The following is a 13,425-nucleotide window of genomic DNA, read 5'->3' as shown; positions in this document are numbered from 1 at the left end:
GTCCGAGGTGCTTCTGTATTTTTGAGCAGATTCCACACTCGGCGCACAGATGGTGAAACCTTCATGTGAACACACCAAAGCAGTTTCTGACCTTCTTTAAGGTCTTTGTCGTACTTCACTTTTCAGGTGTTCTGTGCTAAGCTAATGGATGAAGCAAATAAAGGCACGTTCAGCGTGGACATGGTGAAGAACATCTTCTCCAACATCTCCTCCATCCACACCTTTCACAGCCAGTTTCTGCTTCCTGACTTAGAGAAGCGAATGGGGAATGGTGAGCATCACTTTATCAATCTTACATAGTACTCATGTGACTTGTGAGGAGTTGGTTTTATTTGCATGGGTACTCCAGGATGTCTGACCAGTGTCCATCCTGCTTTTCCTTCCCTGCAGGGAGTCCAAACCCCGCATTGGGGACATCCTGCAGAAGCTTACACCCTTCCTAAAGATGTACGCAGAGTATGTGAAGAACTTTGACAAAGCCATGGATTTGCTGAAGCTGTGGAATGAACGTTCACCTCAATTCAAGGCCATCATTCAGGAGATCCAGGTATTGTGGACCTGGATCTAGTCCTGAAAAAAAGAAGGCTGCAGTTCTAAAAAGACAAGCTGAGGTTTTGCACAAGAGCCAGAAAATGCAGCTGGAAACTGTTGAGTAGCATTGGGCAAACAAATGGTCAAGTTCAAAATGACAGCCCAGTTGGTGGCGCTGATGCTCCACTACACATACATCAAGAGGAAATTGTCCTGTTTTGTTTTTACCATTTGCTGGTATCTCATAACAACAAAAAAAACTATTGTGGTCCCAAGTACTCTGTAATCTCTGTGCAGTGAGATGCAAAGAGGTGGAACCAATCAGTTGTAATTAGGCAGCAATAAGCAGGGTATTTAGCTCCACCCCTAATGTGGGGTTTGGTCTGGTAAGTACTACCTGTGGCCAGTGGAAAACCACAACTTCTGGTCTAAAGTACTCAAAAGGTACAGTACTGCAACAGTGGAAAAGCCACTTTGACGCCACTAAATGGGTTTTTACACCTCAATCCTGAGGGGTGTTGTTTTTGTCCTACGTCTCGGTAGACATGGATGTTACCCAGGTCAACTTCCTTGAGATCAACTTTGACCTTGCTGTGACTTTTGCAACAGAGATCGAGGAGTCTTAGTTTATCCAGGTGTAATTTTTGGGTGCAGCATCACCTCTGTGTCCTGTACAGTCTCAGAGGCCCATTGGACTGGTAGTCTACAACTCCCCCTGGATGGGATGCCAGTCCATCACAGGGGGAGTTGTAGACGACGCTACACTGCAGATGAAGTGTTTTGTCCAAAGACTGGTAACCACGACCTATAGATCGGCAGTCCAACTTCTATGCCACACAGCCACTTACTTTGCATCCATTACAGTTTTTTTAAGATCTATTTGTCAAGATAATGAAACAAGTGGGTGATACTTGAGCTCGGTGTTTATTTGTTCACAGGGTCTAGAGGTCTGTGGTAATCTGACACTTCAGCATCACATGCTGGAGCCCGTACAGAGAGTCCCTCGTTATGAGATGCTGCTCAAAGACTATCTGAAGAAGCTGCCTCAAGACGACCCCGACCGACGAGACGCAGAAAGTACGTGACCTGATCGCCACTCTGCAGGCTGTGTGTTCTGTTGGGGTTTAATATTTCAAAATATCTTTATACCAAAGTAAGTTCAAGTTCACTTACTCATCTTCAACCGCTTATCCAGGACCGGGTTGCGGGACTAAGTTTAAGTTGTTTAAGCAAAGTAAAAGCTCTTTTTTGCTCTTGTGCTGCTGCACTGTTACAATAATTATGGCAACAGTGTAATATTGTAATAGTTACTACTTACTTATTAATAATTACTATTATTATTAATTACATTTATTACAATAGTGGTTGAGTTAGCTTTGCATTTGCAACTGCTATTGTAATCATTTTTGCAGTCGTGACAGTTTTTCCAAAAGCAGTTGTAGCAGTGCACGTCAGTCCCTCAGACTGCATATATACTGGACAGAGCCTGCGTGACGTCACCCAATGGTTTTCTAGGCGCCACTATGTTGAGGGCCCCGCCCGTGCTGATTCACGATAATCTCATTAATACATAAAGGGGTGGAGCATGGGTTGCACCGTGTGTGCCGGAAAGAAAAAACCCTGAACACGTCCCCGTGCTGAGCCTGAAGCACAAGCTAACAGCTAACCTCCATTCAGGTGTTTATTAAGTCATATTTTTGGGGACTCCGCAGTGGTTTTACCGGTTTACTTTGGTGTGAACAGTAAATTATCTGTTGCGTATTTCCTCAGTAATCATCCATTAAGTGGACCTACCAACAGTTGCTAAGAGTGCTAACACCATTAGCACACAATATTAAATAAGACTAGAGTTTCACTCAGCCATCAATATTGCAACAGAAACAGCTTAGATTATCTTTTAGGACATTTCACCGCATAACAAGACAGATTATTCCAGGTGTTTCTAATAAAATACTCCAGACAAACAACAACACAACAGCGAGTGACTCCATCAAGGTCAGAGGCAGAGTCGCAGGAACCAGCTGCTGTCAATCAAAGCAACCATGCCCACAATTATACAGTATTCAAATAATGAATGTTTATGAGTGCAATGGAAAAAATATTTAATTCGCTGAAAGATAGAATGTTCCATTCAACGAGGCGGAGCATGAATAAAAATCATTATTTGTTTTATATTATGTCTAATAACCCTGACGATGTAACCCGTACCAGACTTCTCCATGCACTGACTTCTTTGTGTACAGACTGCTGTCTGCTTTCCTCAGTCCAGCAAAAAATGGTCACAGAAATTTGTAGAGCTCTTAATCTGACAGTGCTTGTACTTCAGGTAGACGTCCCAGTGAATACTGCAGATGCCTCCAGACAGCTTACGCATATTAAATTAGTTGTTTTGTGTGTGTTTGTGTTACAAGAATGAGCACCGCGAATAAAACAACCCTGCCATTTTTGTTTTTAAACTTTTGTACTTGGCCCCACAAATCTTAGAAACATGGTGTCTAACCAGATCCTTACTCTGGATGGCATTACCCTGACCTCTAGTAATACTGTGAGAAATCTTGGAGTCATTTTTAATCAGGATATGTCATTCAATGCGCATATTAAACAAATATGTAGGACTGCTTTTTTGCATTTACGCAATATCTCTAAAATTAGAAAGGTCTTGTCTCAGAGTGATGCTGAAAAACTAATTCATGCATTTATTTCCTCTAGGCTGGACTATTGTAATTCATTATTATCAGGTTGTCCTAAAAGTTCCCTGTAAAGCCTTCAGTTAATTCAAAATGCTGCAGCTAGAGTACTGACAGGGAATAGAAGGAGAGAGCATATCTCACCCATATTGGCCTCTCTTCATTGGCTTCCTGTTAATTCTAGAATAGAATTTAAAATTCTTCTTCTTACTTATAATGTTTTGAATAATCAGGTCCCATCTTATCTTAGGGACCTCTTAGTACCATATCACCCCAATAGAGCGCTTCGCTCTCAGACTGCAGGCTTACTTGTAGTTCCTAGGGTTTGTAAGAGTAGAATGGGAGGCAGAGCCTTCAGCTTTCAGGCTCCTCTCCTGTGGAACCAGCTCCCAATTCAGATCAGGGAGACAGACACCCTCTCTACTTTAAGATTAGGCTTAAAACTTTCCTTTTTGCTAAAGCTTATAGTTAGGGCTGGATCAGGTGACCCTGAACCATCCCTTAGTTATGCTGCTATAGACTTAGACTGCTGGGGGGTTCCCATGATGCACTGAGTGTTTCTTTCTCTTTTTGCTCTGTATGCACCACTCTGCATTTAATCATTAGTGATCGATCTCTGCTCCCCTCCACAGCATGTCTTTTTCCTGGTTCTCTCCCTCAGCCCCAACCAGTCCCAGCAGAAGACTGCCCCTCCCTGAGCCTGGTTCTGCTGGAGGTTTCTTCCTGTTAAAAGGGAGTTTTTCCTTTCCACTGTCGCCAAGTGCTTGCTCACAGGGGGTCGTTTTGACCGTTGGGGTTTTTACATAATTATTGTATGGCCTTGCCTTACAATATAAAGCGCCTTGGGGCAACTGTTTGTTGTGATTTGGCGCTATATAAATAAAATTGATTGATTGATTGATTGAAACTAAGCGCCATTGCCAAAGTGCGAGCATGGCAGTGTTGGCACCCAACAATGGTACAAAACATATGGAACCAAAATTGCACAGTAAATGAAACGCAATGGCAAATGGGTCGAATGATCCATATCACATGACATACAAACCACCAATCAAATGACAAGTATTTATTCAGGCATTATATAAAATTTTATTAATTAAAACATCTTAAAACTAAGAAGTTAGAAATAAATTAATCTGCCGTACAGCTGTCATGGAGGTGGAAACTATCTGTAGAGGCCAAACTGTTTTTGTACCAGGCTGTAAACATGTTTATTTTTGCTCTAAATTTGGATGTTTTAAATGGGCTTCTACGAGAATGTGCTCTGTGCACAGCTCTGTGCTCTGTTTTGGAACCAGCCTCAAGTGGCCAGGCAAGGAAATGCACTTCCTGGTTGGGGTCAAAATACAAGCTTGAGTTTTGCCGCTTGGTCAGTCAGTGCTTGCATGCAGCAACACAGAATTAAAATCTTTAAAAACAAACAAACAAAAAACCTTGATATACCAGTCAGCTGTGAGATGTTTTAAATTGATTTTTGGCCGTACATCTCATTGCTACACGTAGATTATATAATGATTTCCTTTTGTCTTGCAGAATCATTAGAAATTATTGCCACGGCAGCCACTCACTCCAACAGCGCCATACGAAAAACTGTAAGTACACAAACACTTTCTGCACAGTCGCATCATACAAGAACAACAATGACAAGCGTGTCGTCATCATTCAGGAGAATCTGAAGAAACTTATTGAAATATACGAGATGCTGGAGAGGAGGAGGACATCGTCAATCCATCCAACGAGTTCATCAAAGAAGGCCACATCCTGAAGCTGGCAGCCAGAAACACTTCAGCCATGGAACGATACCTCTTCCTGGTGAGTGTAAAACACATACACAAAAGAAAACATCCCACTGCCTGGACTAATGAAGGACACCACAGGGAAATAAAGTGAGGCGAGAATTTGTTTGCACATGTCAATTGAATCAAGTCACTCATTTGCTGGGAACCCCTCTGTGTGATGAGACATCAGGGGGCCGTGAACAATTACTGATCTTACCAGATGATGTAATATCTTCTGGCTCTTATTAGCTGGAGGCATAAAGTCTCCCATCCGTACAATTCAGGCTATCTGCAGAATTATGAGAACCAAAAACAAACAAACAACAAAAAAAAGACTCACTTCTTCCGGTGATTGATACTGACACACTGCAATGTTTTGGGGTTTTTTACACTTTAAATGCACTGTCTTTAGAAATAAGATAAAATACAATCAGATTCCACTTTGCAAATTTTTATGATAATGAATAACTAGTGCGTTGGGTTAACTCTAGATTGGGTCGTGTTTATAAAATACAATAGGCAGCAGACATTTTTCAAGGGTGGAGGTGGAAATGTTGTGTGAGTCCAAAATGTTTTCAGAACCTTGGACCTCAACAGTTTTTAGAAGAACTCAACCCTTTTTTCCTGTATTACATTTTTTTATGTATTTATAAATTGTTTAGGTTCTGTAATCTTGTTATCACATACACACTTATTATTATCATTATAATAATTATTATTGTCATTATTACTATTTTATTTTTACTTCTATTTTGTCATTTCATTTTTAATTGGACCACAATGGAAATAAATGTTTTCACTGTCTTGTGTCATCCATGTATTGTTAAGGTATTTACAATTATATTATGTACTTACATTGAACTTACTAAATAAAATCACACGCACACGCACTCACACTTTTAATGTTAAAGATGATTTATCACCCCCTGCTGGAATGGTGTGTGAGTCCAGCATGTAATTAATAAGCAATTTTAGCTAATATCTATAGTTTCTCCAAAGATATTAGTCCTATCGACGTTCTGTTTTCGCAGCGTTCTTCCTTGACCCAAAATACATAAACATAGCATAATGTCAGCTCCCCGGTTTCTCCGTGATCAAAGCCATATACACATGCGCACATGGAGGCCACTTGGCTATTATAATATAGATAAATCTAATAATATGTACTGTGCATAGTTCTGCGGTGTATTTGTTTTATCCAGTGTTCCCGATGTTGTAAGGAATGATTTCAAGATTTTCTTGAAGTAAAAATCAAGTGTTATTGACTGATAAAATCATACTGTTTTTGCTTCTCTTTTTTTTTTACCTCCAAAGTCAGACATCATGAAGAACATTACTGTACACACACACACACACACACACACACACACACCACACACACACACACACACACACCACACACACACACACACACACACACACACACACACACACACACACACACACACACACACACACACACACCACACACACACACAATGAATGAATGGTCTAGTGGTTAAGGTGTTGGGCTTGAGTCCAGAAGATCATGGGTTCAAATCCCCGCCTGACTGGAAAATCACTAAGGGCCCTTGGCCGTTAATCCCCTATTGCTCCCGGTGTGTAGTGAGCGCCTTGTATGGCAGCACCTTGACATCGGGGTGAATGTGAGGCATAAATGTAAAGCGCTTTGAGCGTCTGATGCAGATGGAAAAGCGCTATAAATGCAGTCCATTTACCATTTACACACACACACACACACATTGAAGATACCAATTCTTAAATTGCTCCTTTCCCTTGTTCATTAATTGGATCACAGTCTATATATATTTTCGACCAACTATTCCTAAACCTTTAATCACATGTTTTTATTGACACAAGGTGTGTGCGCGTGTGTTAGGATTGTCAAAAAATCCAATACTGAGATACTGATTTATACAAAAACCTACTGTCAGATTTGGTAATCATTTACAGAATTGGTACCAACAGCATAGTTTTTGCCTCCTTCAGTTAATAAAATACTTACCGCTGCTGCAGGTACACAGCCCCCACCACACACTCAAATAACCACTCTCATAGCTCCCTTTTGGTTCGAGCCAGTGGTTCCCCGTGAGTATAGTTGGAGAAGTCCAGCTGCGACGCAACAAAAAATGAAAATTGCCCAAAGAAAGAAGTCACAGAGCGGCGTTTAAGTGTCATATGGTGTTGAAGCCGTGATTTACAGGTCTGATAACAGAGTCATACTAATGCTGCATTCATGGTAACTTGGCAATCACAGGCTGGAAACTTTCAAAAACTGAATTCAGTTAATGAACTCTGAAAATAAGGATGCACACAGTAACCTATACCAACGTTGTTGTCTTACAACGAATAAATAAATATGTTTTTGGGATGTTTTTTTTTTTCCACTGCCACCTAAACCACCTTTTTTTTCTTCTTTTGGGGAGGTGATGGTCTAGTGCAGGGGTGGCCAAGTTCGGTCCTCGAGAGCCACACTCCTGACACTCTTAGTTGTCTCCCTGCTCCAACACACCTGAATCCAATGAAAGGCTCATTAAAAGTTTGCTAACGAGTCTTTCATTGGATTCAGGTGTGTTGGAGCAGGGAGACAACTAAGAGTGTCAGGAGTGTGGCTCTCAAGGACCGAAATTGGCCACCCCTGGTCTAGTGGTTAAGGTGTTGGGCATGAGTCCATAAGATCATGGGTTCAAATCCCCGCCTGACTGGAAAATCACTAAGGGCCCTTGGGCAAGGCCTTTAATCCCCTATTGCTCCCGGTGTGTAGTGAGCGCCTTGTATGGCAGCACCCTGACATCGGGGTGAATGTGAGGCATAATTGTAAAGCGCTTTGAGCGTCTGATACAGATGGAAAAGCGCTATAAATGCAGTCCATTTACCATTTATTTCTTTTGCACTACCTACAGTCCTGGCATCTCTATTTTTAAAATGCACATTTATAAGATATGCTCAGAAATAAAGGCAGACAAATCACTTTTGTATAATAACAATATTTCTTTTTTAAACTCCAGTTATTGAACAGAAAAAACCAAAACAAAATGCTTTTATAGAATGAAATAAAACTTGTAGATATTAAATTATGCTGGACAGTTATTGGCACCCTTGAATGAATTTACAGTAATTCATCACCTTCATTGTCCCATTGGTATTATTGTTTGCATTGTTCTATATTTGTTTAAATTGTCATATGATATAGAGTATTTTTTGGGGTATCTGTTTAGAGTTTGAAATTCTAGTATTGCGATAATCTGTGTGTGTGTGTCTATTTGTTTCTTTGTGTTTCAGTTCAACAACATGCTGTTGTACTGTGTGCCCAAATTCAGTCTGGGTGGGCCAAAGTACACAGTAAGGACGCGTATCGGTATGGACGGCATGAAGGTCCTGGAAACGACCAACGGCGACTACCCCACACCTTCCAGGTTTCGGGGAAGGAGAGGACGCTGGAGCTCCAGGCCAGGTCCACTTTCACACCAGCGACACGGCTGAGTTTAATTATAAATAAATCATAAGACGCACACAGTCAGTTTGGTCTAATCTCACTTTTGGAACTTAATCCAGATTATGTCTCCGTGGCAGTCTAAAGGGGCCATAATTGTAATTTTTAACAAGTTGAACATTCATTAAGGTTTGGAAAAGCATAAATGTGCACTAATCGAAGTAGAAGTAAAGTTTACTTTCTGAACCTTTCAGTGGTTACCTTCTAAAACCCAAATAACAAAGAGAGATGGTCATCGAGGTACAGAGTGAATGGGAACTGAGAGAGAGAGAGCGTTTCTGCAGACATTTGTTTCTGCACAGACATTTCCTAAATCAGAGAAATAAACAGTTATTTTCTGATTGTTTAACTGCAGTTGCGTTCTGTCACAGGTCCTGAGCAAATGATTTTATATGATTGTAGTGGAAACACGTCTCTCTCTGACTCTACACATAAATGTGGCTTAAAGTTATAACAACTTGAAATGAACTTGTTTGGTAACTTTGTTTGTTCTGTATTCCCAGAAAGCAATTTATTCTTTCATGGCTTCCTGTTAATTCTAGATAGAATTTAAAATTCTTCTTCTTACTTATAAGGTTTTGAATAATCAGGTCCCATCTTATCTTAGGGACCTCGTAGTACCATATCACCCCAATAGAGCGCTTCGCTCTCAGACTGCAGGCTTACTTGTAGTTCCTAGGGTTTGTAAGAGTAGAATGGGAGGCAGAACCTTCAGCTTTCAGGCTCCTCTCCTGTGGAACCAGCTCCCAATTCAGATCAGGGAGACAGACACCCTCTCTACTTTTAAGATTAGGCTTAAAACTTTCCTTTTTGCTAAAGCTTATAGTTAGGGCTGGATCAGGTGACCCTGAACCATCCCTTAGTTATGCTGCTATAGACGTAGACTGCTGGGGGGTTCCCATGATGTACTGTTTCTTTCTCTTTTTGCTCTGTATGCACCACTCTGCATTTAATCATTAGTGATCGATCTCTGCTCCCCTCCACAGCATGTCTTTTTCCTGGTTCTCTCCCTCAGCCCCAACCAGTCCCAGCAGAAGACTGCCCCTCCCTGAGCCTGGTTCTGCTGGAGGTTTCTTCCTGTTAAAAGGGAGTTTTTCCTTCCCACTGTAGCCAAGTGCTTGCTCACAGGGGGTCGTTTTGACCGTTGGGGTTTTACATAATTATTGTATGGCCTTGCCTTACAATATAAAGCGCCTTGGGGCAACTGTTTGTTGTGATTTGGCGCTATATAAAAATTGATTGAATTGAATTGAATTGTTGCTTGAAAAATTCAACTAATTAAAAACAGAACTGCACAATCTGTAATTAGTGTAGCAGCTCCGCAGAGAAAGATTTGTTCAATATGGCAGGTTTTTTTTATGCATATACGTCATTCAACAGGTTTTGTCACAAAAATTGTAATCACAGTGACGCCTCGAGCAGAAACGGAAAACTTTCTTGCCCAACCTTTTTCTATTTGAAGGATGAAAAGCAGCAGTGCTTTGTTAAAGTCTCCTTCTCTGGCCTGACTCATTGATAGTTGTTAAGTTGTAGGCTGAGCAAGCTCAGATTAGCCCTCACTTCACAATCCAAGCATTGGCGAGGGGATGAAAGGAGATTCGTACCAGAGAAAAAAACACAGCTCCTCATTCAGTGGTGGGACAGAATTCACTGTGGTACGATGGGAATGACGTAGGATCGCTTCAAATATGCAACATCTTTCAGGGTTATCATTAAAAGGCAACTTTTAAAGGTGTAGTCCCGTTTGTTTTTCTGCAAAATTGATAAAATTTACTTTGTGTTGAAATAAGATAAGATAAACTTTAGTGATCCCACAGTGGGGAAACTCACTTATTGCAGCAGCAAGAGTCATATAGTAGTAAAGAAAAGAAAATATTTCCATTAAAGAAAGGTGACTAAAGTATATTGCAATGTTTGCTGGTGGGTGCATAAATACTAATATTAAGTGAAAAATAGAATATAAGTAAGTGTGTGTGTGTGTGTGTGTGTGTGTATATATATATATATATTATATATATATATATATATATATATATATATATATATGGTTAAATTATTGCACAGGATAAATTGCGCAGTTGTGCATGTAATAAAACACAAAAGGTGGAAGAAGATGTAGCTAATAGTGCAAAACCAGCAGGTGGTTATGGTGCTAAAACCATTTTGAAGTATACAGTCTGACTGCAGGTGTAATAAATGACCTGCGGAGGTGTTCTGTTTTGCACCGAGGGTGCAGCAATCTATTACTGAAGGAGCTGCTTAAGGCTTATTATAAAGCACCTTTAATTCTTGGAGTGGAACAATACACAACTTCTTGATACGATTAATTTCACGATATCACAATTTGACACATTTCTCGTGATACATTATTGCATTCATGCTCATACTAATAAAGACACTTTAATAAAAAAAAAGAAAGATGGAAAATGAATAAATTTGTAGCTGAGAGTCAGAAAATCCTCCACATCATCTATGCAGGTACCACTGAATGTTTGTCATGGTGTTTTGTTGCTGTATTTTAACCCCTATTGGTCAAAGGCAATTTTCTTCTCATATTGGAGATATCAGTGGTGCTGACAAAAATCTTTTTTATGACTTAATTAGTTTAAAAAAATAATCAAAAGTGGCTGCACCTTTAAGGATGTGACTGGCTGCAGTTTTACATGCTCAGATGATGAATTTCCAGTCCAATGCAGGAACTGATGAGACGTTTCGATCACGCTGACACTTTGTACCCACACAATGTCAGTATGGCGCATTTCCTTTGTTTCATTACGTCTTGTAAGTTTTAATTTTAGCTCTCTGTGAGATGAGCCCACTGATGTTGGTGAGTGGCACAACAATAATACCGCTGTCCTGACAGCTCCTACAGTGGAATCCGAAATCAGATTCAATCTGCTGATACCATTCAGAGAAAAAAAACCTTAATTGGTTTATAGCAAAGTCTTCCTCAGTGGATCAAAACCTCTGCTGCAGCAGAACTACTGAACTCTGTATTTTCAGCTTCCTGCACACTTTTTTAAATCACTTTTTCTTTTCTTTTTTTGGTATCCCATGTGAAAGTGAGTTTATTAGAACAATCAGATCTTTTCATTCAAACTGGAGCAGTGGCGATTAGGTCTCCAGTGGGCCTGGAATGGCTTTCTGAGATCATAGAATTAGTCTTCTAATCTGTTTCATGTGGTATTTGTTTGTCTTAAAGGTACCAAACGTGGCTCTGAGTACAGGAAGCTGGTTTTACCTGTAGCGTCGTTTTTAAGACTCTGTTAAAATGTGTCACTACTTTGTCAGGAGGAATTGCTGCATTTGCCCACAATTATTTCAGGTTTTGTGAAAAAAAAATATATGATTCATCTCTGGAATGTTAATCATGTTCTGCTGTGAGGTATATTGTTGCACATCAACGCGTCACAGGTGGTGATTCATCCGTTGAACAATTCAGCAGCCTGGTATTGTTCCTCTATTTATACAGACTTCCTGTTTCCAGCAGATGCCTTTGTTCATTGCAGCATCGAATCTCACTGCGTGGCTGATGCTGTGTTTGACTCGTAGCTGTTTTACTGTAAAGATTGATCCAGCAGAAATGAGTGTGCTCTGTTTGAAAACGGAACCAGCGATTCTGTTTTTGTGCTTCCAACAAAGTGTTTGTAAAAGTGGAAGCTGGAGACGTGACGGCGACTTTGAGGCCTTGTGGATCTTTAAAATGTGGTTGTGATGGTCTTGATGGAGAGATGCTGACTGGTCACTTTCTGTAGACATTTGTGTCTGCCTGGTGAAACCGCCACATGCCATTTGTGTTAGCATGCAGTGAACATTAGTGTAAATAATGGCATATTCGCTGATGACATTTTTGAGTAAAATATGCTGGATTTAAATCAAGTAGCTTGTTGGTGTAGCGTGGTTTCCAAAACAGAAGGTTCCTCGGTTCAAGACCCCGTACCATTTGTTGATTATCCAACAAATCGATCATTTGGCACAAGTTTTCTTCCTGACCTAACTCCATGTTCATCTAGAGCAGGAGGCACGGTTCACCTTGAACTAGGGAGGGACCTTGTGTTTGGGAGTAAAGTGCACAAACCACCACCTCCATGTTACCCAGATGTGGGTGGACTGCTTAGCGCTGCAGCAATGAGGCTGTGATCGCCAAAGCTCCTTTTTTTTCCCCTCTTATGGTACGATTATATTATGAGCTCCACATGTGTCAAAACACCTGTTAAATACATTTCTTATAGCTATAACTGTTTATAAAGTAATTTCCACGTGAAAATGCAAGTTAACAGTCATTGAAATATTGTTAAACAGTGATTCAGTGGACTTTTACACTGTATTGTACGCTTAAGTCTTAAAAAACCTAAATTGAACACAGGCTGGGATTAGTAAAATTTAAAACTGTGTTAAAAAAACTTTAATTCATGAAGTTTTTCATTCAGTTTTTAACTTTGAAGGAGCAGATTTAAAAATGGAAATAATCCATGTTAAACTCTTGTTCAAATAAGGTCATTATTAAGGGGATCATATTGTGCAAAACCAGTTTTATCTACCTTTTACATTATCATGTGTTTGAGGTTTAATGGCAAACATATCCAAACTCCCACAATTCTGTAAGTGTTTTCATAGACATTTTCCTTTGATAAACGTTATTTAGGCCTGACACAGCTTGTTTGAGACCTATGTGACATATGTAACAGAAATGAGACTAAATTCTTTAATGTTATCTCAGATTATTGACCCTTTTCTCCCTCTCTCTCTCCAAATGTTGACAATGCAGAAAACTCTCCGTGTCCCAATTAATGATACATTCCATGTAAATTAATATTATCAAAAATATTTATTACATAAAGGTACAGTACATGCTGCTACTTTGAAAATGTGGGAAAGAAGTAATCCAGTTCATAAACTGTAAACTACCATAATATTAATTTTAGGTCATATCGCA

General features: G+C 40.0%; 1 protein-coding gene across 1 annotated transcript in view; it reads left to right on the top strand.

Moving 5' to 3' along the window:
• Positions 1-8,508, top strand: part of LOC117516163 (FYVE, RhoGEF and PH domain-containing protein 4-like) — a 148,521-nt gene extending 140,013 nt beyond the window's left edge. The window contains 8 exon segments of the mRNA XM_034177064.1: positions 127-275; positions 391-547; positions 1,470-1,608; positions 4,752-4,810; positions 4,885-4,918; positions 4,921-5,030; positions 8,279-8,393; positions 8,396-8,508. Coding sequence (XP_034032955.1) covers positions 127-275; positions 391-547; positions 1,470-1,608; positions 4,752-4,810; positions 4,885-4,918; positions 4,921-5,030; positions 8,279-8,393; positions 8,396-8,502 — 870 coding nt within the window. The 3' untranslated portion in view covers positions 8,503-8,508.
• The last annotated feature ends 4,917 nt before the right edge of the window (positions 8,509-13,425 follow it).

The sequence above is a fragment of the Thalassophryne amazonica genome, chromosome 8 (assembly GCF_902500255.1).
Source record: "Thalassophryne amazonica chromosome 8, fThaAma1.1, whole genome shotgun sequence".
In the NCBI taxonomy this organism is placed as follows: Eukaryota; Metazoa; Chordata; class Actinopteri; order Batrachoidiformes; family Batrachoididae; genus Thalassophryne; species Thalassophryne amazonica.
This window is presented reverse-complemented; position numbering and strand designations above follow the sequence as displayed.